Consider the following 27,175-nt stretch of genomic DNA (forward strand, 5'->3'; position numbering starts at 1 on the left):
TGAGATTTCATCAAGAAAAATTATATGCACTTCAAAATTATTTGGTTTAATATTTTAAAGAGTATAACTTAATGGTTTAGTAGCTATCCAGTTTGTAAAACTTAATTTCTGTTTTACTTGTATGCATTTGCTTATTGAAACTAATCATTTAATCAGAAAACTGGCTGGTAGACAACCAGTTGTGACAACATGTCTTGTTCTTTATATAAACTAAATTTGTAAAATTGATTGTAAGAGCATATGTACTTTCAGTAAGAATGCATTATAAAATCTCTGTGAATACCTTATACCTTTATTCTAATTTTATTATATTACCAATGAAGATGATAGGTTTGACTACACTGTATAAAAAAACATTAAAAATAGTAAACATGGGTGCAGGTTAATTCAGTAGTGAAAATACATGCAAAGACATTGAAAAGAATATTATGGAATTTCAAAAATAATGAATTTGTGAAATTCATTCTGCATAGTATTTCATCTTTAAGTTAATTCTTAAGATTTTCTATTTTATATTGTATATGTGTCCAATGGATTTTCCGTAATAGAGTAAAGGAAAGTAAATTATAGAAGGTGCATGTATGTAAACAGTACATTTACAAAAGTTAATAAAAGTGGTGCTTCATAAAAAAACATAAAAACCTGGTTTAATTGCTTTACATTATTAAAATGTTGGAGTAATATTATCTCTAATTGTATTTAAGTCAAGTGCATTTAACTTAGTATTGACTCTTATTATAGTTTTCAGTTTGAAAAGGTTTGTTAGTATCGTATTTTAAAACTCAATTATATATTAAACCTTAATTGTAGACATCAAAAACAATACATGTTTTAATTGAGATAATGATATCATTAGTTTTGTGTGGAAATATGTGACAGACCTTTAAGTAATATAACAAATTTATTTCATACATATGTATGAAGATATGTGTTATTTATTAGCTGACTTCTTATCATATCTTCACAGTCTAAGCCCTGGTAGAGTGATTATTTTTGGATATTTGAAAGACGTTTAATATGTAAATATTTTAACAAGTACAAATTTTGTATACTGTCTGACATGTTAATCAAACAAGAACAGTTGTATATAAAATTCCATTCTAATGTTTTATTGAAATAAGAATGAATATGTAAAACCATTTCTCTGTACCTGTTATTCAAAGAAGAGGGAGTTTATATAACAAGTATACTCTGTCTAATATGATAAAAAACAAAAAGAGACTTAAAACAGTTCCACCATGTTCAATAGTTCATTAGAGCAGGAGGGGATTATTTTTTTTTAAACAATTTCACTATTTAGTACTAGCTTTGGTTTGTAGCTTATTATTATAATGTTGTTATAAAAATTATTTTGCACTGCTATCTTAATATATATATATTTAAGACTAAATTAAATCTCCTAAGCTGAATGAACCTCATGAGATATACTTGAGATTATTGTGAAAAATATCTTTAATGGAAATTATACCTTCTTAATGAAGCAATGCATTCAAATTTTTTCAAGTAGAAACATAATAAAGATATATGTAATTATTTATTCTGATTGTCAGAGTGACCTTTAGTTTTAGTCTAAGTAGATAGTTTACTGTAATCAGAAGTTAATATTTTCATTTATCTATCCAAGGAAAAAGGAATGTATAAACAATTTGTAAAGTTAGTGTAAACCTTTAGTTCTCTTTAAGAATTGAAAAAGATGTTTTATAAATGAACATAAATTAGTTTGGTGTCTTTCAGAGTAAAAAGTTTTAATTTTTGAGTTCAGATACCTTCATATAATGTTTTTTCCTTCCACCAAAACTGGCACTGTTTTATAAAATGTAAATAAAACAAGATGACACTTATCAGTAATGCAGTGACTTTTCCATTTCACTTTTACTGACACAATAGACAAGTTTTAAATGAGTTCAAATATCTTAGTTTTATTTTTGTGGTTCTGAGTACTTAGGAAATAATGTTTGTATTAAACAGTAGTTAGAATTTGGCACTATATTATACAGGGCATTTATTTGTGTTTCAATTCTGTGCACAAACATAAATAAAACATATAGTAAAGCTTTTCTAAGTGGTGTTTAATACTTCAGCTTTTAGCCATTAAACTGTTTCTTCATTTTCATTTTGCTCTTTTTTTAAGTTTTATGCAAAGAATGTTAATACATTATAAGTAAACATTTGTTTTTCTTAAAATAAGAGCATTTGTAAAATTACTGGAATTTCACTTCAAATGTTTGTTTGTGCATGCACTATTAACATCATTCTGATGTTTTGTAAACTCTTTAATTTCCTGAAGAAAGTTCAAATACTGTTTAAACAGAGGTGTAAGTAATACTTTACAAAAAAGTGTTTTCCTTGTTTGTGGCTTCACATGTGAATTTTATTTTTGTCTTTCTTTTGTTTGAACTAATGAATTAGTGTATTCTAAGCTTTAAGAAAGTACAGAACCATAGAGTTAACAGTCTGAGTTTATAGAACTAATTCTTTGCTCATGTCCACCCGGTCAACCTATCGATCTGATGTCATAAGTTGTTGTGAGAAAATAGCTGGAGCAATTTTGATAAATTTGGTAAAATAATTTGGGTTGAAACCCATAAATAAAATTTCAGTGGATAAGGAATGAGACAAATCATATGAATTTCAGAGTCAATTGAATTTTACTGCCTTAATGCAGTAATTGAATGTTCTGTGTTTCATGCACTGGTATCTTTCTATGCAATGCATCTTCTCAAAATAGTGGAACAGGCAACCATTCAGTTATAGCATTACATTTTAAGCCCTGCATTGCCAGTACCTTTTGCTAGTTTTCCATGTTTATGTTCAGTTTCAATGTCCAGTGATGTGAATTTCTTTCATGGCATATCAATACCCTTTTAGAATCTTCTTTTTTGATAATTATGTATGTGATATTTAAAAAAGCTCTTCAGTTATCAATATTAGTAGTAAAATGTGTTTATTTAACACTTCAATGCAAATATGAAATTCAGTAGTAGTGAAAGTTTGTTTTAAATTAAACATAAACAATTACAGTTGTAAATTTCAGCTTTAATTTGTATAGACTGTTTCTTGTTTACTGGTCTTATATATGTAATTATTTACACTCCAGAATTTTTATAAGTATAGTTTAAGGCTTTGTCATTACTTACCTAATATAACTGAATATTTGTTACATGCTGATTCTCAGTGCATTTGTTAGTTATTTTTTTATTATGATATTTCAGTAGAAGAGCAGTTGTAATCCAAAATAATAAGACAAAGAATGCAATAGTTCACAGATAAAATACTTGGTACTTAAAATCTTGCTATGATACATTTTAAATGACAGGATAGTAGCAAGTCATAAATGTAAACTTTTATGGAATAAGCTCTTCTCGTTGTAATAATAGTATTTTTAGCAAAGCCTTTTTGACATGTGTACTTTTGCTTCATTTGATCACCCTTTCAATTTTTTTTGTGATCAATCATCCTGCTCTTAGTCGTTTAAAAACGACATTCCTTGTTTATCTTAACCTGTTATGTAGCTCTCTCCTCACCTCTACTTACTTCAGTTTCCTATCGACCTGGAACTTTCACTCTTATGGGGTCTTCCTCTGCCTTCAGGCCCCTTGCTTCTTCTCTTGGTGCACCCTCAAATGGTAACCAGAGTCAACAGCCTGATGCAAGACCTCCTACTTGGTCTACAGGTATAGTATGGTGCATGCCTGCTTATTCTTTGATGGCAGAGTCTGTTTCTTCAATATACAAATTAGATTAATGGTTAAAATGGCTAATATATATATATATAAAGAGAGAGAGAGAGAACTTTTATAATGCATATTGATTAAATTTTTGATTTAAGAGATGTATGTGTTTTGTTTTATATTATTTAACATCATAAAATATACATGGATTAGACTGAAACACATATCAGTCATTCAATTATTTTGCAGTCTGAAGTAAAATGTTTTTGACTATTTAGTATGTTAAACTTATTATCAAAGACACTTAGAAAAATATTTTCATATCTATGCATACAAAATAATTACTGTATATTTATTCTGCAGTATAAATTTATGTAATATATAATGTGCATAAAAGACTAACATGAAATAATATTATTGTTAGTTGTATAAACTCTGTGTTTGTGTGTCAAAAAAATTTGAATTAGTTTTGTGTTAATACAAGAAAAACATTTTTCTAAATATTGAATAAAATGCCTGACAATTGTGATTTCCATATATCCCATGATTCATAAGTTTTTTTATTCATTTTAGTACAATGTGCAAAAGAGGTAGTTGCAATATTGTTGTTATTATTAGTAATCGAATAATACATTTCTTATTTAAAACTATTCTAGTAAGTGAATAATGTAAGATATATGATGAACTTGCATATAATTATAAAATGCTTATAGACAGATTGATAACATGAATAAGGATTGTTGAGAACAAATAGGTATTGATAGTTAGATGGGTAAATGACAACTATAGACAAAGCAATTTCAAAACACTACATATTGTACGAAATACACAGACAGCATTTCTTTAATGACACATAAATTTTATAATATACCATTTCTAGTAAGAGGCAAACTTTTATCAAAAGCAGCTAGAAGTGGATGCATTAATAATTGATTCAAATGTATAAATAAACATAGTTATGTATAATTTGAGCTACAGGGGTGGAGTAAGGTATATTAAAAGAATTCTGAAACCTCCCCAAAACTGTGAAGTACATGTTTCTACATCCAGTATGCTCTGTCTTGTGACCATACATCTCAACAACAGCCTTGAAGCATAGTTTCACTTGTGAAAGGCTCTGTCTTAAGACAGTCATGGCCAAAGCACACTTCCTCCTCACTAAAAATTTCAATAATCATCTAGTGTGCAAGAACAATGGTTTTCCAGTGCCCATTTTAACCATTCAATTGTACAGAAATTAATAAGTACTGCATATGGCAACTTGATCTGTGTGGAATAGCATGAATGTACATTGTTCAGTTTCTTAAGATATACAGCCATTGAACATACATGTTGTGGAACTTACATGTTATACATGACTAGTAATGCTTTCTCAAGTTGAGATCCTTTTTGATTATGTTGGGAACTTTTGCCTGGGGTTTGTGTCTAGATTTTACCATGTACCCTTCTCACTTCTTTCAAAATTCTGCTTTTTGCTTACCAGAGATTGAGCATGGCATATTGCAGGTCCCTTTCAGTATGGTTCTAGTGCTTCAAGTTCAGTTGTATTCCTTTGTTTTTCATTGTCATAAAGTACAAGGTATATTACATTTTGGAAATTCTATATCCCCTTCCCCTCATCTCAACCCACCCTTCATATCTGAATGTATTGTTTTGCGAGAGGTTAATGTTACATGCCCATCCCAAAAGCAACAAGTTTTCTGTGGCATTTTACAAACATTGTCAAAATATAGTTATGTCTCATTCAGCTGTGACTTTGTATTGGCTATGGTTGTCATGTGGATTGTTGATTTTGATAATCAAATGATTTTAATATAACTTACTCAGCCCTGTATATCATAGTCATATCTGTGAGATCCTGCTCTGAGATGTGCCATTATTTCTTATTTCTTCTTGCTATTTGAAAAACTGTTCTTTATATACTTCAGAATAATTTGTATTTCAAAACTGATTTGCAATAATAAGTTTTAAATGTTTTTTTGTGAAGATGATTTTATTTAAAATATTTGTAATTTTGTATTACAAAAATGTGTTTTGCAAATGTGAAATTTTTCTAATTCTGTTGTAACATTTAAATTGCTCATAAACAGTTTTAGAAAAGTAGCCTCCAGGTGACTCAATGGTAAGCTAAGGGTTTATAACATTAAACATTGAGGCTCTGTACCTGCATTTAGTACATTGCAGATAGCCCGTTCTCTAAATTTGCACTTGATTCTTTGTTTGTTGAATTTCTTGGAAAGCTACTTGAGAATTATCTGTACTAGCCATCAATAATTTAGAAGTGATAATAGACTAGAGGGAAGGAAATTAGTCAACACCACCCACCTTCAACCCTTGGGCTAATACCAGTGAAAAGTGGAATTGGCTGTTGAATTATAACAACCCCATGGCTGAAAGAGTAAGCATGTTTAATGATGGGATTTGAACCTGCAGAATATGTTTGAATATAACCATACAAGAAAAGTGGAAATGGCTGTCACATTATAATAACCTCATGGCTGAAATGGTTTTGAGCATGTTTGATGATAAGATTTGAACCCACAGATTAGGCTTGAATACAACCAAACAAAAAATAGAAGGAAAAGTACCACTTTATTAAGCATTGGATACTTTGAGCGAATCCCGACATTCCAGTATAACGTTTAACTATTTTACGCTGTCTCTCAGTTGGTTTAACAGTAAATGTGAGAACCTCTAAACCTGAAATTTGGGTTCAATCCCTGTGATGGACTCGACACAGAACTCTAACCCATTGTGCAACTTTATGTGTGAAACAAAAGAAACAAACAAACGATCACTTACAGTCATGTGAAAAAATTAGGACACCCTATGAAAGTTTGTGTATATATGTAACAATTTTGGATAAATGGATATTTAATCTCAATTGTAACAATACTGAGAGATTAAAGTAATAAAACCAAACAATTAAAACTGAAGAAAAGACTTTTCAAGATCCTCTGTAAAATGTAATTCGACAAAAATGAATATTCGAACTGAGGAAAAAGTTAGGACACCCTACCCCCTAATAGCTAGTGTTACCCTCTTTGGCTGAAATAACTGCAGTGAGATGCTTCTTGTAGCCATTTACCAGTCTCTGACATCAGTCTGAAGAAAGTTTACCTGACTCCTCAATGCAGAATTCTGTCAGCTGTGAGATGTTTGAGGGGTTTCTTGCATGTACAGCCCCACAGCACCTCAATGGGATTAAGATCTGGGCTTTGAGTTACCCATTCCAGGACTATGTTGTGGGTCATTGTCGTGTTGTAGGGTCCAGTTTTGCTTCAGCTGTAATTATCTTACAGATGGACTCACATGATCCTCAAGCACCCTCTGATACACAGTAGAATTCATGGTGGCTTCTATGATTGAAAGCAGCCCCAAACCATGACACTTTCACCTCCATGCTTCACAGTTGGTATGAGGTTCTTTTCCTGGAATGCTGTATTTGGTTTACGCCAAACATGTCCTCTGTTCTGGTGTCCAAATAATTCAATCTTGGGCTCATCTGTCCAAAGAACATTATTCCAGAAGTCCTGGTCTTTGTCTACATTCTCTCTGGCAAACTTCACTCTGGCCTTGATGTTTCTCTTAGAGAGCAAAGGTTTCCTCCTTGCACACCTTTTATGCAAGTTACACTTGTGTAGTCTCTTTCTGATTGTAGAGGCATGCACTTTCACATCAACAGTAGCTAGAGCCTGCTGTGGGCCCCATGATGACATGTTAGGCTGTTTGGAGACCTCTTTTAGCATCTTGCAGTCAGCTTTCGGGGTAAACTTTCTTGGATGACCAGACCTGGGGATGTTGGCAGTTGTTTTGAAAGCTCTCCACTTGTTGACTATTTTCTGGACAGTGGAATGGCTGATTTCAAAATCTTTTGAGATCTTTTTAAATCCCTTACCAGACTCATAAGCTGCTACAATTTTGTTTCTGAAGGCCTCAGACAGCTCTTTTGCTCTCACCATGGTGCTGACTCTCACTTCAACAGTCAGGAGCACACCAAACTAAATGTATGAGGTTTAAATAGGGCAAGCCTCATTCACAATGCTGAGTTACGATCTTCTAATCACGTGCACCTGGTGTGATACACCTGTGTGTGAGTTGAACCATTTTACGTGGGTATAAATATGGGGGTGTCCTAACTTTTCCTCAGTTAAAATATGCATTTTTGTCAAATTACATTTTACAGAAGATCTTGAAAAGTCTTTTCTTCAGTTTTAATTGTTTAGTTATATTACTTTAATCCCTCAGTATTGTTACAATTGAGATTAAATATCCATTTTTTCAAAATTGTTACATATATACACAGACTTTCATTGGGTGTCTTAATTTTTTCACATGACTGTATACTATAAAAATTAGAAGTGTTTGGAGGGAATTGTTTTATACTTATAAGCTCATCTGTATTTTCCAAATAATTGGAAAGTGGGTTAGTAAATGTTTGTTTTTGAATTTTCCACTAAGCTACATGAGGACAATTTGCTCTAGCCATCCCTAATTTAGCAGTGTAAGACTAGAGAGAAGGCAACTAGTCATCACCACTCACCACCAACTCTTGGGCAACTCTTTTACCAATGAATAGTGGGACGTTATAATGCCCACACAGCTGAAAGGGTGAGCATGTTTGGGGTGATGGGGATTTAAACCCAAAACCCTCAGATTATGAGTTGGCACCTTAACCACCTGGCCATGCTGGACCAAGGTAATAAATAAAAAATGTACTTTAGTAATAACTCTGCCTGACAAAATTTTGCACAAGAAAATTTGCAAAAAATAAAAATATGCAAAATATTAATGATTTGTGTAATCATTTGTTTTTTGATTTAACATTTGTTCAAAAGCCAATTTAAAAGATTTTTTAGACCTGAAAAAATAAATTGCAGGAATAATAAACTTTATGTGAAGTTAGGCATAAAGTTACACAAAAGGTTGTATGTGCTCTGGCTGAAACCCAGTTTCTAGTGTTTTAAGTCCACTGATATACTGCTGTGCCATTGGGAGACAAACAGTAAAGTATTCCTGTATAACTATCCTCTTGTTTGTTTGTGTTGTTTTTTTTGTGAGAAACCAAAATCAGTGTAACCTTTTAAAGATGATGCCACCAACCAATAACAGTATTTTTTCTTCACATCTCTTGAAAACGAAGACTTAATACTTTTGGTTTAGCTAGTGTTGTTAACAAATTAGGCAACTCAGTAAGAGAACTAAAAAGATTGTGTCTCCAATCCTAGATTATTGGTTGTGCTAAGCATTGCTTCTAACACTAATTTCTACCATGTTTATGGGACCAGTTGTCATGTAGTGTGTTGATAACAAGGATGCTTACTTGTTTTGGATATGTGCGTAGAGCAGCTCGAGGGTTATCTATCTATGTTAGATATTCTTACTTTTGAATTGACAGTCTTGAGGAAAGACAGCTGGACAACAACACCAACCGCCAAGTCATTGCTAGTGTAATCGAAAAGCAGGATTTGTCTTTTACAGAGCTAACAGTCATAAAATGTACTGCAAAAATATGCAGTATCGGGATGTGAGACATGGATCTTCTGATTTACAGTTTAACATGCTTATCTCTCACCAGGATGCTGAATATCATTATTTGACAGTTCAGCTTTTTTTTGTTGGTGAATATGGTTTAAACTAAGATTTCAATATCTGTGTAAATAATCAGTATGTTGACAATATACTAATAAACCACAAACATTTTAACCAACATTTATGAACTTATTTGTTTGCTGTAAGGCAAAGTCACATTGGGCTATCTCTGTGCTCACCCAGGGAATCGAATATCGTATTTTGGCGTTTAAGTCCATTACTAATAATAATAGTAACAACCTAGTAGTTTTCTCTTTCTGCTAGTTTTACAAACCATTTTTATTTTATTTGGTTAGCCACTGGGGCCTTAGGTTAAAGCCTAGTTGGTCTATGCACATATCTGGTACTGAACTTACTGCTGCCTCACTAGTGAACTAAGCCCCCCATTGATGCATTGGGATGTCTGCAGACTGACACCGCTAAAAACCAGGTTTTGATACCCATGGTAGGTAGCTTTGTGCTTAATTAAAAAACAACAGCAATTGATGAATTGAATAGTTTGTTTCAAAATTTTCATGCAATGGTACACATAAGGCTATCTGCCACAGCCGTCCTTAACTTTGAACTAATAGACTAGAGGGAAGGTTGCTAGTCAAGAACACTGCCACTGAATATGTGACTGTCAGAATAACTGAATTTCACTGTCACTTGTAGGGCATCTACTGCTCCAGAGTGTGGGTAATGAACTATCAACTATCTGGGGTGTGTGCATTCTGGACACAGTAGCCACACTTATGCAAATAAACAGAGGATATATATATATATAGCTATCTTTTTTATAATAAAATGTTTATGCTAAATTTTAGATAATAAACTGCTTTAAATCAAGTCAAGACTTAACTTTCTATCCCATTGGAACATACAATGAAATTGGTAACAAAAATCTATATAACTTTCTAAGTTGTTTAAATGTATTAAATATTCTGATAACTGTGTTCAATATTTGGTGTCAGAAACAAACAACAAAATGATGCTTTAAAATATCTCACATTTAAGAACTATTTTCATGATCAGTGAAAAAATTACCCTTATCACTAGCACCTCCCTTTCCCATTGGGTCAATGTTGAGTTTCCTGTCTTACAATACAAAAATTAGGGTTTCGATTTTCTGTATTAAATGGAGCACAGATATCCCAACAAAATCCCCTCTTCAGAGGATTAACGTTAAATTTGCAGCCATATAACTCTATATTGTTGCAGTCAATCCAACTATTTGTTGGTAAAAAAAATAGCCCAAGAGTTGGTGGTGGGTGATGATGACTAGTTGCCTTTCTTACACTGCTAAATTAGGGAGGCTACTGCAGACAACCTCAAGTTGCTTTGTGGAAAATTTAAAATAAACAGAAAAACAAATGTACCCACTATTTATGTATTCAAGAATTAATTTTAATTTCTCAGGGAATCTTTCTTTCCTATGAATAATCAATAACACAGCCTTTCTATTTGTATGTTATTTATAACTTAGTTGTGAAGTGGTTGTTTTTGATGTTTTCAAATGTAATTCTAAGAAATCAGTGATATGAAATTGTAGCTAAGTTCCAGTGGATACATTTAAGAACTTGTATAATAAGTTGTGAATGGCTTGGATCAGACATGATAATAATATCACTAAGACAGTTCTGCATTCGATATAATGTAACAAACGTTCATTAGTGCAGAAGGTTACTATTACTTATTGAAAGATTTAATAATGACTGTTAAATTTCTTGCGAAGCTTCTTGAGGCCTATCTGCGCAAGCAGACCCTAATTTTGAAGTGATAAACTAGAGTAATACAGCTAAACAACAGCGCCTACCTCCAACGCATAAGCTACTATTTTCCAAAAAATTGTGAAACTGAAAGCATAATTTCGACAGGTTTTAATTGCACAGTCTGTAGAGTTGAGCACCATTACCAGCAGAAGGCCTTTAATGTAAATGATTACAAGACGTATTGGACAAGAGAAAGCAAAAAGTATTAGTTTATTGCTTGTGTAATGGATACAAAATATTAATCAAGTTGAAGGAGATAAAAAAAAGTAAATGAAACGTCGAAAGTGCGTTAGTTATTTGTAGTGTAAATAATTTAAAACTTTTTTCTTTATTTTTTAAAAAAAAAGTAAATGAAACGACGAAAGTGCGTCAGTTATTTGTAGTGTAAATAATTTAAAACTTTTTTCTTTATTTTTAATAAGCGCAATATCAGTTGTACTTGTTTTTTGAGAATGGACAACACTAACAATTGCAATTTTATAAACTGGGAATCATCAGTTTCATAGGCAACTTTAATGAAAATATTCTTCAAATTAACCACGTCAAATACAATCAGTCGTTGTTATTAGATATTTATTATATTTTTTATTGGTGTGTCTGGACAGCAATTGAAGACTGCAGAAGCATATTTTTAGAAACATGGAAACAGACTTTTCATATACGGATTAATTCAGAGATAAAGAAAGGGTTTATACTACTAAAAATTTTAGATATTCCAAACTTGTTAACGATAACTTAAATTTTATCCAATCGTTCTTGTAATTTATTTTATTGTTTACTGAAGTTTCTATTTCTGGAAGGTTCTTTACCGTACAGAATAATGATAACGTCCTTAAGCCAGGCAATGGCGAGCTTTATAGTGGCTAGGTCAAAGGTTCTAAGGAGAGCTTGTCCGGACCATGTATCCAGTAATTCATGGCTCACGAACCACAGCCGTAAAGACGTGCTTCGCGTTTTGTCGCCCATAGGTGCTGTTACGTATTATAATTTATCTCGGACGAGTCTTCGATTGAGTATGTTACGTGTTACAATTTCAGTTAACTTGAAATTTGAACTTAAATTTAATCGTCTCTATGTATTAAATTTATGATATTTGCCAACAAGATTGATACTCACAGTTTTCTTTATTAACCCAAACTATATTTTAATATATAAACAACAATACTGTTTATAATAACAGTTCTTGTAAATAGTTATTGAAAGTAATGATTTATGTACAAAAGTTTTACCAACGTATAAACAATATTAAGTCCTCTATCCGTTCTGCTATTGAATACTTTGCTGACGGTTCATGAGACGCAAGTTACTTTTATACACAGATGCACTTCACTTGACGGGAATGTTGAATAGCTCTGTTCTTCACACGTGAGTTTTTCTCCGACGACAATATCTAATGTCCTCGTAGAAATAACAATGTAAGGAGTTAATTCACTGAAGGTTGTAATGTCAAAATCTATAAACGTTCCTGGTCAAATATCTGTAGTTTTCCAATTAATAAGCGTTTGCCACAATTATAGCTTCTGAGACTTGTAGTATACTGACTGTAGCAGACTAACAATATTATACTGTCTCTCCGCATGGGCCCGGCATGGCCAGGTGGTTAAGGCACTCGGCTCATAATCCGATGTTCGCAAGTTCGAATCCCCGTCGCGCCAAGCATGCTCGTCCTTTCACCCGTAGGGTCGTTATAATGTACGTTCAATCCCACTATTTGTTGGTAAAAGAGTAGCCCAAGAGTTGGCTGTGGGTAGTGATGACTAGCTGCCTTCCCTCTGGTCTTACACTGCTAAATCAGGGACGGCTAGCGTAGATAGCCCTCGTGTAGCTTTGCGCGAAATTCAAAACAAACCAAATCAAACTCTCTGCATGTTAGTTTATAAACTTTAAGGAGACGTTCTCGAAAGTTCACTTGGCAACAATACTATCAATCACTATTACTACATACACACTGTTGGTTCTTGCGCTCGTGAATATTTTACAAATTTAGAGAACAGGAAGGACTTCTACAAGACACATTTAACAATATAAGTTAAATAGATTTTTAAATATACATTTAACTAAAACAAGCATTGAAATAAATACATAATAGTAAATCGTTTACAATACACAATAAGAGCTAGCGGTAAAATCCTATTATCAAACTAGAGTATTCCAAGAGTTGGCGGTAGTGGTTGCTGTGGACTATCTGTCTTCCCTTTTGCAATTCATGATTAAGAACGGCTACATGCTAATAATCTATATAACGTTACCATCGGAATTCTGAAAGAAACAAAACTAATTCTCTGATATAAAGTAAAACATAAGTGAATTATTAGTGTAAAGCTACTCACTAAAAATATTGTGCTTAAACTTTATTCGCTATGATATCTTCTTGTGATTCATCCCTTTCATTTTCAAACGTAAGCATACCTCATTTCACTGAAAAAATTCAGTGTACGCTCCTAAAATTTTGATCATGTAATATTATGTTAGGAAGATGCAACCGTTCGTTTTATGTGTTTTCGTATTAAAGTTTATATTTAGAAAACCTTCAGTATTTTAAGTGCTGTATTCTTACAGTTTACTTTGACGTAAAAATGACACTGGTTTAGAGATTAATTTATAAAGAATAGAATATATATACATATGTATAGATTTGTCATTTAGCTTCCGAGTCCTGGGAAAAGAGTTGCTGTAGAATGTAACTTCTAAACGAAAACGCGAGCAGAAAAATCGATATTAGACACTGGAATTAAAATTTCGATCAAAATTACGTGTTTGCATGCATGTATAGAATAAGGAGTGTTATTGTTTTTGTGTAAGCCTCAGACAGTTTTAAGCCAAGTCCGTTTCTTTTTTTTAAAGTGACAAAACATGCCAAAAGTTATTTGTATATATGCAGATAAAAAGAAATTGAAATTGATAAATCCGACTTTTATTTTGTTATTCTCACTTTAAAGTACAAGTGTCGGAATTGTTGTTTTATTACATGAGACCACCAGAAATAAATAACTGTAACTCGATTGAAAACTTGTTAATATCTGTTGTTTGCTTATTTTTAGAGTAATTATGTCATAAAGTTACGAACGAGAAATCGATATATGAAACAACAAAATGGAGAATGGTAAACTATTGCGTGATCACTTAAATATGCCGCTTAACCAGTGGCTTAACAGTATTTTACAACGCTAAATTTCGGGTTTCAATACCCGTGGTGGACAAAATAAAGATAGCCCATCAAACTAAATTGCTAACATATATAGGTTAACCATACCTAATTACATAGAAAGTGATGTAGTTTTTTAGTTTTTTTTCGCTATTATGAAGATGTAACAACCTGGGTCATTATTATCACACATAAAACAGCAAAGTAAATAATACAAGTTAAATATTGAGATTAAGATCTCGGTGACAAATGACTACACAGTTTATATATTGAACCAAATTTTTTTATGTTTCTTCCTAGTGATGATACGCGATACAAAAAGTTTTGAAATGATAAATTTGCACAAAACATTGAAATCCAGTGTTTTTGGTATAATATTCACATATTTATAATTATCACTTTGTAATAAATTACAGCCGGAACCTCCATTCTTTTTTTTTTCTCCAAGAAATATGTATAAAATGGTTTATTTGTTTTTAAGCACAAAGCTACACTATGCCCTATCTACGTTCTGCTCACCGCTGGTATGGAAACCCACATTTTTGCGAAACAAAGCCCTCAGTCTTCCAAAATAGAAAACATGAAAGATCAGTATGAATCTACAGCATATTTTAGTTTTCTGTTTTTACAGTTATATGATACAAATAAAGATGCTCTTTTTATGATCTTTTAGGTTTATTGATAAAGTGATCCCGGTCCCAAACATTACGAATTAATAACGACTGAAAATGTCTAAATAGTTCATCATCATGATAACGAGAAACTCACTTGAAGTTAAAGTGCATTTTAAAGACGGCTGATGTGGGTATTAAAAGGGCCCAGCATGGCCAGGTGGTTAAGGCACTCGACTCGTAATCCGAGGATCGCGGGTTCGAATCCCAGTCACACCAAACATGCTCGCCCTTTCAGTCGTGGGGGCGCTATAATGTGACGCTCAATCCCACTATTCGTTGGTAAAAAGAGTAACCCTAGAGTTGGCGGTGGATGGTGATGACCAGCTGCCTTCCTTCTAGTCTTACACTGCTAAATTAGGCACGGCTAGCTCAAATAGCCCTTGTGTAATTTTGCTCGAAATTCAAACCAAACCAGAATGGGTATTAAAGTACAGAACAATGTTTCTACCTTCTTAGGTCATCTTTAGGAATCAAGTGTTTATGAATGACACGTGCTTGTTGAGCAGTAACTTGTGAAAGACAAAAGATAGATGGGAAATACTACTTGTTGCATGCCTCTGATATCACACCACAACGGACAGTTTAAGAGGGCCTGGCATGGCCAAGCGTGTTAAGGCGTGCGACTCGTAATCTGAGGGTCGAGTAGCTTTGTGCGAAATTCCAAAACAAACAAACAAAACAATTTAAGAGAAATGTAAAAAAACAAACAAAAAAACTCGAGTAACTAGTGTTTTTATTACAAAACATGGTATAAAGAGTATTTAAACGCGTTTGATGATGCAATATGCATATCTGTTCCAATTTTCATGGAAATAAAAATTAGTTTCGAGCGAAACGTTGCTTGCAGTTTGAAAGAATAATAAGCATTTATTTACCATTAACTTGTGGTGCTTTCAAAATGTATTATTCAGTTTTTCTTTGACAGACAGTCATTTGTTAAATTAGTAAGTTTGGTTTTTGAGTATCAGAAAGGCACGTATTTTATGTGAAAACATAATAGTATAAAGTTTGTATTCTTTTTTGTTGTTGACACAAAAGGTTAAATATGGAATTGTTAATTACGCCGATTCAGAGTGGTGGCTATGTATCTTTAAGGATAATAATAATGAAAACCCGTTAGAAATGAATGTATTGTTATAAGCTGTATTGTGTATATATGATGGGACAACTGTGTTAAGTGTAAAAGTTTTACGAAAGTTTAGGCTTGGAATCTCGAACGTTCATTAAATAGAGAAAAAATAAAAAACGCTGGACTGAGTTATAATTGATTATTCCGCTCGGTGTTAGGAAGTTTTAATAAGTTAGACAGTAAGATTTAGTAAGTGTTCTTCAGTGATGGAGTTAGTTCTTTCAGCTTGTTTATTATCGATCGATTAAAGTGTATGTGACGTGAACTTTATTTGTGAGTCAGGCATATATTACTTTCAGAACTTGTATTGAAAAAGATATTTGTTAAGTTCGATCAACCGGTAAAAATGGCCTGCATAAAATAATCCATTATCATTAAGTGGACTTCACATGATTTGTACCAAATAATCGAAAATAGCTCGTTCAACAAGTGAAAAATGTAACACGTTACCATTCTAGTATCACATGTGGGCGTATTTTGATGAAAATAAAATATAATTTTGACTAAACTTCAAGGTGGCAACAAAGTACTAAATTTGATAGAGAAAATTCGCTGGAAACGATGAAACTACAATAGAAAAAAGAAGCAGTAAGAGGAAGAACATTAAAAGAAAGATAAAGAAAAAAAGAGCTTGGAATTTAGAAAAAGGATTAAAAGAAACATAGTATGTAAAGGAAAATTGAGAATAATAAAAAATCTAAAAGAAAAACGAGATAAAATCCCCAAAGCCTCGGCACTTGAAATCCATTTAGGCAAGATTAGAGTAAATAGATGTATGATATTTTCTTCCCACCGTTTTTATTACATATATTGAGCACCAAGAATAACAGCCGTGGGGCGCGCGTATACATGATTTGATTTGAATACTCATCAGTCAACCCTCAAAGTGAAATTATTTTAGGCAGGATTAAATTAATCCGTGAGACCTTGGTCACGATCAGATATGTTAATCGAAAGTGTTTGACTTCCAGAGTCCAAAGCTGTAATAAGATCTTATATTTGTCAATAGATGACGAACTATGAGCAGTTATGCTTAAGCTACAAAAATAAAATGGAAGAAGTACAGCGAGATCAATGAAGTAAAGAAGCATTATAGTAGTAAGTTCAGTAATGTAGAAAAGAACGTAATGACAAAATAAAACATATGAAAATATATTGGTAAAACTAATAAACAAACTAATTACACATATATTTGTATCTGCCCAGTAATTCCATTATAAAACATCATACACTATAAAATATAGAACAGGAGAAACAATATGGACTATACCTGTTACTACAGATCAAACATTGAGCAATCAGCAACTTAGCCTGTTGCCAATTTAAAAGTCTAGCTTTAATGATATTAAATAACCTTCCAACTGAAAACCTTAACAAATGTCAACCATTGGCAGCCGCTTTATCCAATAGGCTTGGATTGGCACAACAGAATGAAGTTTTCAGAGTCAAGTTTGGGAAAAGAATACTGCAGGAAGAAGAGACCTCAGCTAAACTTATGGAAGATTGGAAAGTTTTTCCCAGTTATCTTATACACAAATATCCTTAATACATTTATAATGGGCAACCCAGTGACACAGCATTATGTCTGCAGGCTCACACCTCTATAAACTGGGTTTTGATATCTGATATCCATTGTGGGCAGAGCACAGATTGGCCATTGTTTAACTTTGTGCTTAATTCCAAAACAAACAAACATTTATGTTGTGTTAGATGCAGAAGTTGTAAGTAATCACACAAAGTAACAAGATTATAGCAGTAATTAATATAGTTCATACAGAAACACTAAAGTCAATAAGAGGGTGCAATTTTGGATCAAAAAATGAATCATTATCCAAAATGGCATTGTTTTATCACCCATGTATGATGAAGTTTACATAGGGAGATTTATATATTGTTATGCATTTTTCTCTACTTGTAAATATTGAAGATTTCTTGTCTATAAATCTGAACACTTCACACATTTTAACATATGGATGTATAAACTTCTCTTTGCTAATAGTTTGTGAAGAGAACATAAATATATTCTTATGCAGTTGTATGGTGGTGCTTTTTTATGTTTCACAAATATTTACTTAGGTTTCAGTTAGAGAAAAATAATTATATGGTTAGAAGCCCAAGATGTTTATCCTTATATTAAAAAATGAACTCCTAGGTCCTGTATCTTTAAGCCAATTTAATTATCATATTTTTCAGTAATTTAATCTGAAGGTCATGGGTTCAAATCCCTTTCAGCCATGGGGGCATTATAATGTGACAGTCAATCCCACTATTTGTTGGTAAAAGAGTAGCCTAAGAATTGCTGGTGGGTGGTGATGACTAGTTGCCTTCCCTCTAGTCTTACACTGCTAAATTTGGGACAGTTAGCACAGATAGCACTTGTGTAGTTTTGCGTGAAATAAAAAAAAAACAAGCAAGAAATTTGTTTATTTCATTAAAGAATTTTGAAATGATAATATTATGCTTTTAATTTCAGTCTGGAAGAAAATTTTCTTTGTTTTGTTTCATTGTTGTTTGAGGCCAAGTGGTTAGGGATTATAACTCACATTTTGAGAGTCACAGGTTTGAATCCACATTCCATCAAATCTACCCACCCTTTCAGCTGTGGGGTCATTTTAATGTTATGGTCAATTCCACTATGTAAATAAGTAGCTCACAAGTTGGCAGTGGGTGGTGATGACAAGTTGGCCTCCCTCTAGTCTTACACTGCTAAATCAGGAATAGCTAATGCAGATAGTACTCATGTAGCTTTGTGCAAAATTCAAAACAAACTAATAAAAATGCATTGTGGTTTAACAAACAAAATGAAAAACCTGTATACAAATTGGAATCATTTTACACTATCTGATAGTAAGCTTTGAATATATTTAGTAAACTGAAATCTAAAGCTAACATAAACATGATTTGTTTTCTCAAAATGTTAGCTACTTAGGTTTTAATTGTAGTGAGAATTAAAGAATATTGATCTGGTAATTGGTCTTTCTGAAAAAAATATTATTAAGGTCAGCTTTAGTTGTGACATTGATTTTAGTAAATGAAAGGGTACGTAATGCAAAGGTTTGAAAATAGTTACTAATTATGTATTCATGTGAACAACTGTGTTTAGTAGTGTAGTTGATTTTCTTACATATAAGATTTGTGTTTTTAAGTGCAGTTCAAAAAATAATTGTATTAGCGTGAACAAGTTTGGTTAATGGTATAATTGATTTTTAAAGTGTAAGTTGTTTTTGAGTATAATTAATAATTTTGTATAAGTATGGATGAATGTGCTTAGTAATGTAGTGATCTAAATTGAGATCATAATAATTTTGCATTAGTATCAGCAACTGTGTTTAGAAGTGTAGTTGATTTTTAAGGAACAAGCTGTATTTCTAAGTACAGTTCATATCAAATAATTTTGTATGAATATAAACAGTCATGTTTAGTAGCATATTTAGTTTTTAAGATATAAGCTTTTTGTTTTTCAATGTGATTTAAAATATTGATTCCCACAAGTTATAGTTTCATATATTGAAGATTATCACTGTTTTGTTTTTTTGTAATTAATTTTATTATATACCAGATAATAAATTATATTACTAATCAATTTTAAATTGAAATTTTTAATGAAATAGTTATTTAATGAAACAGTGACATTCTTGCTATTTTTACTTAGCTTTTATCAAAAGCAAATACATATTTTGTCATTCATTATTTTTAAGTTATTTAAAAAAGGAAGCAAATTTTGACAGAGTTTCCAGTTGTTCCATTTTTTGGTTAATTGTTAAATCATTAGTCTTACTTTTTGTTTTCTACCAGACAGTTAGTTCAATTCTTGGCTTTTCTGCCATGTCTCCATACATTTATTTAGGGTCTCACACATGGTGGTCCCCAGCAGAGACTGTTCCTACCACCTCAGGGCTACTTTGTGGTAATGTAACACCCAGCCTTCCATCTAGGTACAGCAGCTCCCCATGTGGAAGCTTTAAGCTAGAAAATGTTGGTACTATAATGATGGATACAACCTTTTCTTCTGATCATGTGCCACAACCTCGTAGAAGTGAGTGTTGGCTTTTTGTCGGCACTTGTTTATAGACCTTATTAAGCCTTGCTTTATTTCTTGATGCTGGTGATAGTTTTAGTGAATAATAAACTAAATATCCATACAGCAAGTTATGAAGTCATTAATAAGAAACATTCTTTGGAATATAATGCAAATGCATAATTTTTATTTCAATTATGTTGTAATGCCATCAAGTCCTTTATATAGTTTAGGATAAAAATAAACTGATAAATGTGGTTAAAGTATGAGGAAATTATCTGATAGGTGTTTCTTCAAAAGGGTATTTAAAAATAAATCATTGTTATATAAGATGCCATATGAAATATTGTAAGTCTAGAGAGTGATAACTTAGGTAATACTTGATACGGTTTTTGATAAAGCTTGTCTATACAGGATCTTAATTTGTGTGCAGTAAAACAGTTGAAGTTAGGTGGCAGATAGTTTGAAATTATAATGGAATTACTAATTATGCATTGACTATGCACTCTCTATTCAAATTAAAAACAGCTTAACCCTTTCATGACAGATCAGCAATCAAAAGCCATGTCATCATGTTTGTCGATTTGCATTCAAATTTTTATTGTACTACTTACTATTTTATAAATTTATGTCAATAAGTTTGGAATCAAATTGTAGATTATTATTCAGACTTTAATATTTCATGTTAATTAATTTCTTTATTTTAAAGTAAATATCTACCTCTTTCTATTTTTGGAAACAGTCCCTTATATACACTTGCTTCAATGTACAGCATGTCAATAACCAATCAACAGCTTAGAATGTCCCCCAAAGGGTTTTCTCAGCCATTTTAATCTATGAAAAGGCAGTCATGTTCTTTTGAGCCAAGACATCAAGAAGGTAGGTTATGTCTGTAGTCTGCTCAGTTTCATATTTTCTTTAAACCTAAATACATCTTAGTTACTATGGTATTAGCATAGTTATTTATGATTTTTTGGTTATTCAACTATATATGTAAAACCTAAAATAAACTTTGTTTGATATCATCCACATCTGAAATTTTAAAAGGCTTAGCAACTTATGTCCAGCAGCAACCAAGTTTAAAGGTTGTAACTAGAAGAGATGGTTATTTGCTTTACTTCTTTATTTATTGTTCTGTATTTTAAAAAAAATTAGTTTAGTAATTTATTTCAAATAGTAATAATACATATATATTAAGGTGTCTTAAATTAGACAAAAATCTAATTAAGCTGTGGGCAATTTTTTAAATTCTTATTTCTAGAGGAATAAAGAGACTATATACAATATTTTATATTTTTAGGACCATTAGAACAGAATAAAGTATTTTCAGAAATGTCAAACATATTGCATAATGCTAAAATTGAAATAAAAAAGTAATTTAATACCTATAATTATCTATAAAACATATATTTTAAATTCTTAAAATATTTTATTGATTTTTTGCACAAAAAATGTCATAAATTACAAAAAAAATCACTAAAAATATAATTTCGAACAATATAATCAATATTTTTTTCTTTTGACAATATTATTTATGTCCTTCTTGCAACTGTCTTTGTTAAAAAGCTGCCTTTGACAGTAAGGCACATGGAAAACATCTTGTCTCTTTTCCTTGTTACGGGTTATGATTGTATAATCCTGAAATAGCTTAATAAATCTTTTGGTAGAGTCATTTATCACTTTAAGCTGTTTAACTTCTGTACTGAGTTTTTAAATGTTTCACATTTCTCATTTTTAAATGTTGACTTGCCTCTGACTTCCTATGTTTCTAGTTGAATCCTGTTAATTTCAAACCTTTATCAGGAACATTGTACTGAAGAAAAAAGGGATTGCAAGATAGCTTATCTGTTGCTCCCCCCTCCCTGCTAGTACAGCTGTAAGTCTACGGATTTACAATGCTAAAATCAAGGGTTTGATTTCCCTCTGTGGGCAAAGCAAAGAGCCTGAAGTGGCTCTGCTTTAAGAAAACACACACACACATGCTGAGCTTATCTGTCTTCAGGTGGAAGGTGTTTATCACCTAGAAAAAGGACAACCTGCTGAGGAGCCAGATAGCATGTGTGCTGCCTTAACCTTTCAAGCATTTCTACTGCCACATCACCAAACATCTGATCATGTCTGAGGTCAAAACAAATTTTAAAATCCTGCTGGAGATCTTGAGCTGGAGCTTGAACTGATACACAACTTTTAAGGTACCATGGGACATGGCAGCATGAAACAAATACAATAGTAATTGTAAGTTATTTCTTGCCATATGATGAAAGGCAGTTGTTGAAGTTCTGTGTCAAAAAATTACAATCAGATAGATGGCATCTGTCATAAATCTAGCTTCATGATAAGCTCCAGGCTGGTGAAATTTAACACCAAGCACATCTCCTCCTAAGAATCATGTTACAATCTGGCAAAAGGTACTTGTAATCTCCTCTGTGAAATGTGTTTATTTAGAGTGCATGGTTACAAAACCTTAGGTTTTTCTTTGCTAGCTCAAACATCTGCGAACCAGTTTGAATCAGGTGCCAAGGAAACTTGATAAGATTTTCCATCTTACATCATGACATATTTCAGGCCAAACTTGTTTCAAAACTTGGTACATTTTCCTCCTTGGTCCTTTAGTCTTTTGTTCTGTCAAAGCCTCCATCATGTGGAAAATGTAATGATGGCAAATAAGCCACAGTAAAGGTTTTTTTCCAAAATTCTTATCTGTGTACTGACCTGTGTTGGATGAAATGGTGTTGCAACAAACTGCCATGACCTGATCTGTGATATAATATTCAAGAAGGTTGTAAAGGCTAACTGTCTGCTCATGACCTTTTGAAGAATGTATTTGGATAATTCCTGGAAGGAAATCAGTTAGCTCTGTGGATGAAATAATGGCACTAACTGCAAGCCTCTAAACACCAACTATAATTTTTTTCTCCTTCTCCAGTTCCTTCACTATATTTGTGTTAGAGTGGAGAACAATATTAAAGCTCTGAATTTAACTTAAACTGCCTTCTCAGATGCCTGCAGCTTTAGGTTACATAATTTCCCATTTCTTTCTTTGAACACTTCACCAAGAAAGACTGACATTATTAATGTCAACTCCACTGAATTCCAAGATAGTATCTATGAGTTAAAAGGTAGACCACATCTTGATTCCAACTTTCATTGTAATCAGAATGACGTGTTCCATGAGCTGATTGATAGAGGTCTCTAAAATGATTTTTAGTATAAGAGTTTTTCATTGTTTTTTTAGAAAGATGATATTCTTTGCTGGAACTGCCACTTTCACCAGTACTTTTATTTTTGTCATGTGGGACATAAGCATCATCGTCTTCTTTTGACTAGTGTTCAGTTAAACCGGCCTTCTGCTCTTTTTTTTCATTTAGACTTGCTGCTTTTTCCTGTTTCCACTGTTTTATTGTTTTCTTGAAGATTTTTATTCTTTTTTTCACTGTTTTTGGTATTTTCAAATTTTTTTCACATTCTAACATCACCAAGTTTTTTCTCTTTCTCTGCAATATTGTAAAAAACAAAGAATGTCTTCTTCCTTATCTTCACTGGATCTGAATCTGTCATTTGGTTTCAATGTAAAATATTTTGTCTGCTTTGTCCAGGAATGTGAGAGTTTTTTGATAAAATGTTTTGTTTTTCCAGTACAGTGTCTAACTTCTTTTAAGATTCTTATGCTCTTTAAAGGAGTTTTCAGTTTTGTTTCTGATTTTTTTTCTAGACAGAATAAAACCTGTTCCAAAGCCTACCAACTGCCAAGTAATTATTATTTCCTTTACAAGACAAAACTTGGAATTGCTTGGTGCTGATTCACAATGACCGTCTTTGCCCTGAAAGATCAGATTACTTTAATTGTGTGCTTGTGAACAGGAAATTTTCTCTTTGATTGACTTGTACTTCAGTTTTTGAACATGACAATTGACCCACAAATACCTTGTAATGACAAAACCTAGAGTTATCAATTGGTTTTGAGGTAACTGGGGTATTGGATTGTCTAGAAGGATTATTTCTCTATTAATATCCAGGTTTGGATAGTCCATCTTTATATTTCTTAGGTGGCTTACTTATCTAAAAATAAAGTTAAAAATAGTAGTTAACTTGTTAATAACAAAAAATCAATAATATCAGTAAAGTCAATAACAACATTTATATGTTATAGACAATACAAGTACAATCAATAAAATAAATAATAATATTTTATGAAATACTTCATTCACTTCTAATCATCTTAGAGGGGCATATTATGTCTTTTTAGCATAATTGTGTGAATATAAATGGAAATTCACACTGTGCCCAAATTTGGGTTTCATTTGGGATGCCCTGATATACATAAGTAATGTATAATAAGTGAAATGTGACTATATATTACAAAATAATTCAATAAAACACAGGGAAGACTAAAGATCAGATTTATATTATTGGATACCTAACATGAGTGCACGTGCACCACATCAGTGCAGGTTATGTAATGTTAACTAGGCATAACTGAGAAGTCAATATAATAAAAAATAATAAATATATATATAAATATATAGCACTATAAGACTTAAGCTACTTAGACTAAACATTTGTATTTTTGTGTTATAAGATGTAGTCATTTTAGCATGAAAAGCATAATTTATGTCCTAATTTTTATGAGGTTGGTCAAATGACAGACCACATATAGTAAGAGTATAGAAAATAATGTAAAATATAAAGTCTTACTGAAAACAAACATTTGAAATGTATTTAGGAGGTTTCAAAGATTACACAAATAATATTTAAGATTTTTGGAATGAAAAACACTTTTTAATCCTAACATGAAATCACCTTACACTCATACTAGTAACAAAGCAATGTTGATATTTTCACAAACAAATCTTTAGTAAAAATACCACATTTAAAAAAAAATTGAATTTTTTTTGCCTACAAAAATTGTAATATTTACTAAAATCTACCAAATTTTATAAAGCCACATATGCATCAAAAGTTATAGTGCAAATACTTAACATGTGCAAATTATACCAAGCAAAAGGGTTAAAACAATAGTATTTTAAAAACTACTAGATATACAGTGGTACCTTGGTTCTTGAATGACTCCCTTCTCAAAAAATTCAGTTTTCGAACATATTGTTTGAGAAAAAAATGTCTCGGTTTTCGAACATAAACTTGGTTCCTGAACCAAGCTGTCGTGGCTCGAACCCCAGAAATAACCTGACTGATGACCCGAACGACCCTTCAACCATTTTCGACCCATTGCAAGCTTGCACAAAACATTGTACCTGCATCTTGTTGCTCAGTTCACACCCCCACTAAAATCTGCTGTGAACATTTTAGTTTTTCTTTTTCTAAATATTCTGATTAAATAAGCCACCATGGGGTCAAAGAAGGATAATGAAAGCAGCAAACCAAAAAAAAAAGTTGTTAGAGCCACAATAGAGGTGAAAAAAGATATAGTGAAGTATGAGAGTGGTGTTTGCGTGTTTGACCTTGCTACACAGCTTGGTATGGTGAAGTCTACAGTCTGCACCATACTGAAAAATAAAGAGATCATCAAAGGAGCTGATGTTGCAAAAGGAGTGATAGTGCTTATGAAACAAAGATCACAAACAATAGAAGAGGTAGAAAAACTGTTGTTGATTTGGGTTAGCTGGTGATAGCATTTCTGAGACCATCATTTGTGAGAAAGCAAAGCAGTTGCATGCTGACCTCCTGAAAAACACCCCTGGAACGATTGCTGATACAAGTGATGCCTTTAAGACTAGTAGGGGGTGGTTTGAAAAATTTAGGAAGAAAAGTGGCATACATAATGTGGTGAGACATGGGGAGAGTGCCAGACAGAAACAAACCTCATTAGACAAGTCTTTAGTGAGAAATAGGTCCAATGAGTCTCAAGCAGGTTGTAGCAGTGCAAAGAGGCAGAAAAGAAAAAGAACCCTAGAAGGAGAGTTATGTGACATTTTTATGAAAGGTAACTCCCCTTCCAAACAGTAATAACACTCCTACTCTCCATGTTCCTCACCACCTTACACTTATGCCATCAGCTCTCCTCAGCACAGGTAAAGTGCTGTTAAATTTTCATATATCGTTTTTTAGTGTTTATAGTTTTCGTGGTTGACTTTATGCATGTAAGTATTATTATACATGTATAAGTAAGCAATATTTTTACTTAAAATGTTTCATAATGCATACTTTTTGGAGGTCTGTAACTGATTAATTTAATTTACAGTATTTCTTATGGGAAAAATTGATTCAGCTTTCGAACAGCCTTCTGGAATGGATTAAGTTTGAGAACTGAGGTACCTTTTTTCACAATGATGTATGGGTTTGCCACTAAGCTTGCCACCTTTTTATTTTCTGTTAATCTAACTGCTGGGTTGAAAAAGATTAAAAATCAAAAGATTCAGGAAACAAGAGAATTTTGAAAATGTACAAATATTTAGTACAGTATTTTATAGGTTCTCAGGTTGCATACATCTACCAACAGTTTACAAACAAGTTTAAGCCAGCAAGTACAGGTATCTGTATTACCTCTTTATATAGGTTATGCATTTAGAATTCCATATAGAAACACACATTTATAAGCCTGAGAGATAACAGTAAAGGTTGCAGTATATGACTTTTACATGTGTAAAAGAATTAGCATGTTTATGACTCAGTGACATCCAATCAATATAAATGTTTTGAAATTCCACGAAAGTGTAGAAATATGACATGAGTATGCTTATATTAATTTATATTCTGTATTACTCGATTGGCATGATTATAAGGTGATGTTTTTTATTAATAATTATGCTGTAAAATTCATAGTTTGTATATTTGCAGCCTACCACAGGTACATTTCCCCTTCTCTAGCTTGTCACATAGTATTCATTTACACATGTGAGCTAGGAGTTTGCTTAAGGTCATCACTAATTCTTGCAACTAATCAACCTGTAGTCTCTTCAGTTATGGTATTGATTTTGCAGACCTGAGAAAAGGATATGATGACATTCAGTTTATATTTTCTTCCTATGGCTTCTGAAAATGGGGATCACCTTATATTTAAGATCACCCTATAACTGGGCCAATGAAGTATTTATTTACAGAAAGTTAAAATCATCAGTATTTCAGCTACAGCAAGGGTACTCCAGAGTTAATCTTTTATAACATCCCCAACAGTATTGTAAATTGCATATTTGAAGTTAATATGTAATAGTACTGGATATAAATTGTTTAAACGAAC

General features: G+C 32.2%; 1 protein-coding gene across 26 annotated transcripts in view; it reads left to right on the forward strand.

Moving 5' to 3' along the window:
- LOC143232664 (bromodomain adjacent to zinc finger domain protein 2B-like) overlaps positions 1–27,175 on the forward strand; it is a 186,296-nt gene that overhangs the window by 41,801 nt on the left and 117,320 nt on the right. For 11 of the 26 annotated variants that reach the window (XM_076468332.1, XM_076468333.1, XM_076468341.1 and 8 more), the window contains 2 exons: positions 3,513–3,674; positions 19,810–19,998. The exons of 6 other annotated variants lie outside the window; for them this stretch is intronic. In XM_076468332.1, coding sequence (XP_076324447.1) covers positions 3,513–3,674; positions 19,810–19,998 — 351 coding nt within the window. Of the gene's footprint in view, positions 1–3,512; positions 3,675–19,809; positions 19,999–20,801; positions 20,860–27,175 lie in introns of those variants that run through there. 9 more of the 26 variants (XM_076468345.1, XM_076468339.1, XM_076468344.1 and 6 more) reach the window with 4 other exon arrangements.

Source organism: Tachypleus tridentatus, chromosome 11 (genome assembly GCF_004210375.1).
Source record: "Tachypleus tridentatus isolate NWPU-2018 chromosome 11, ASM421037v1, whole genome shotgun sequence".
Taxonomy (NCBI): domain Eukaryota; kingdom Metazoa; phylum Arthropoda; class Merostomata; order Xiphosura; family Limulidae; genus Tachypleus; species Tachypleus tridentatus.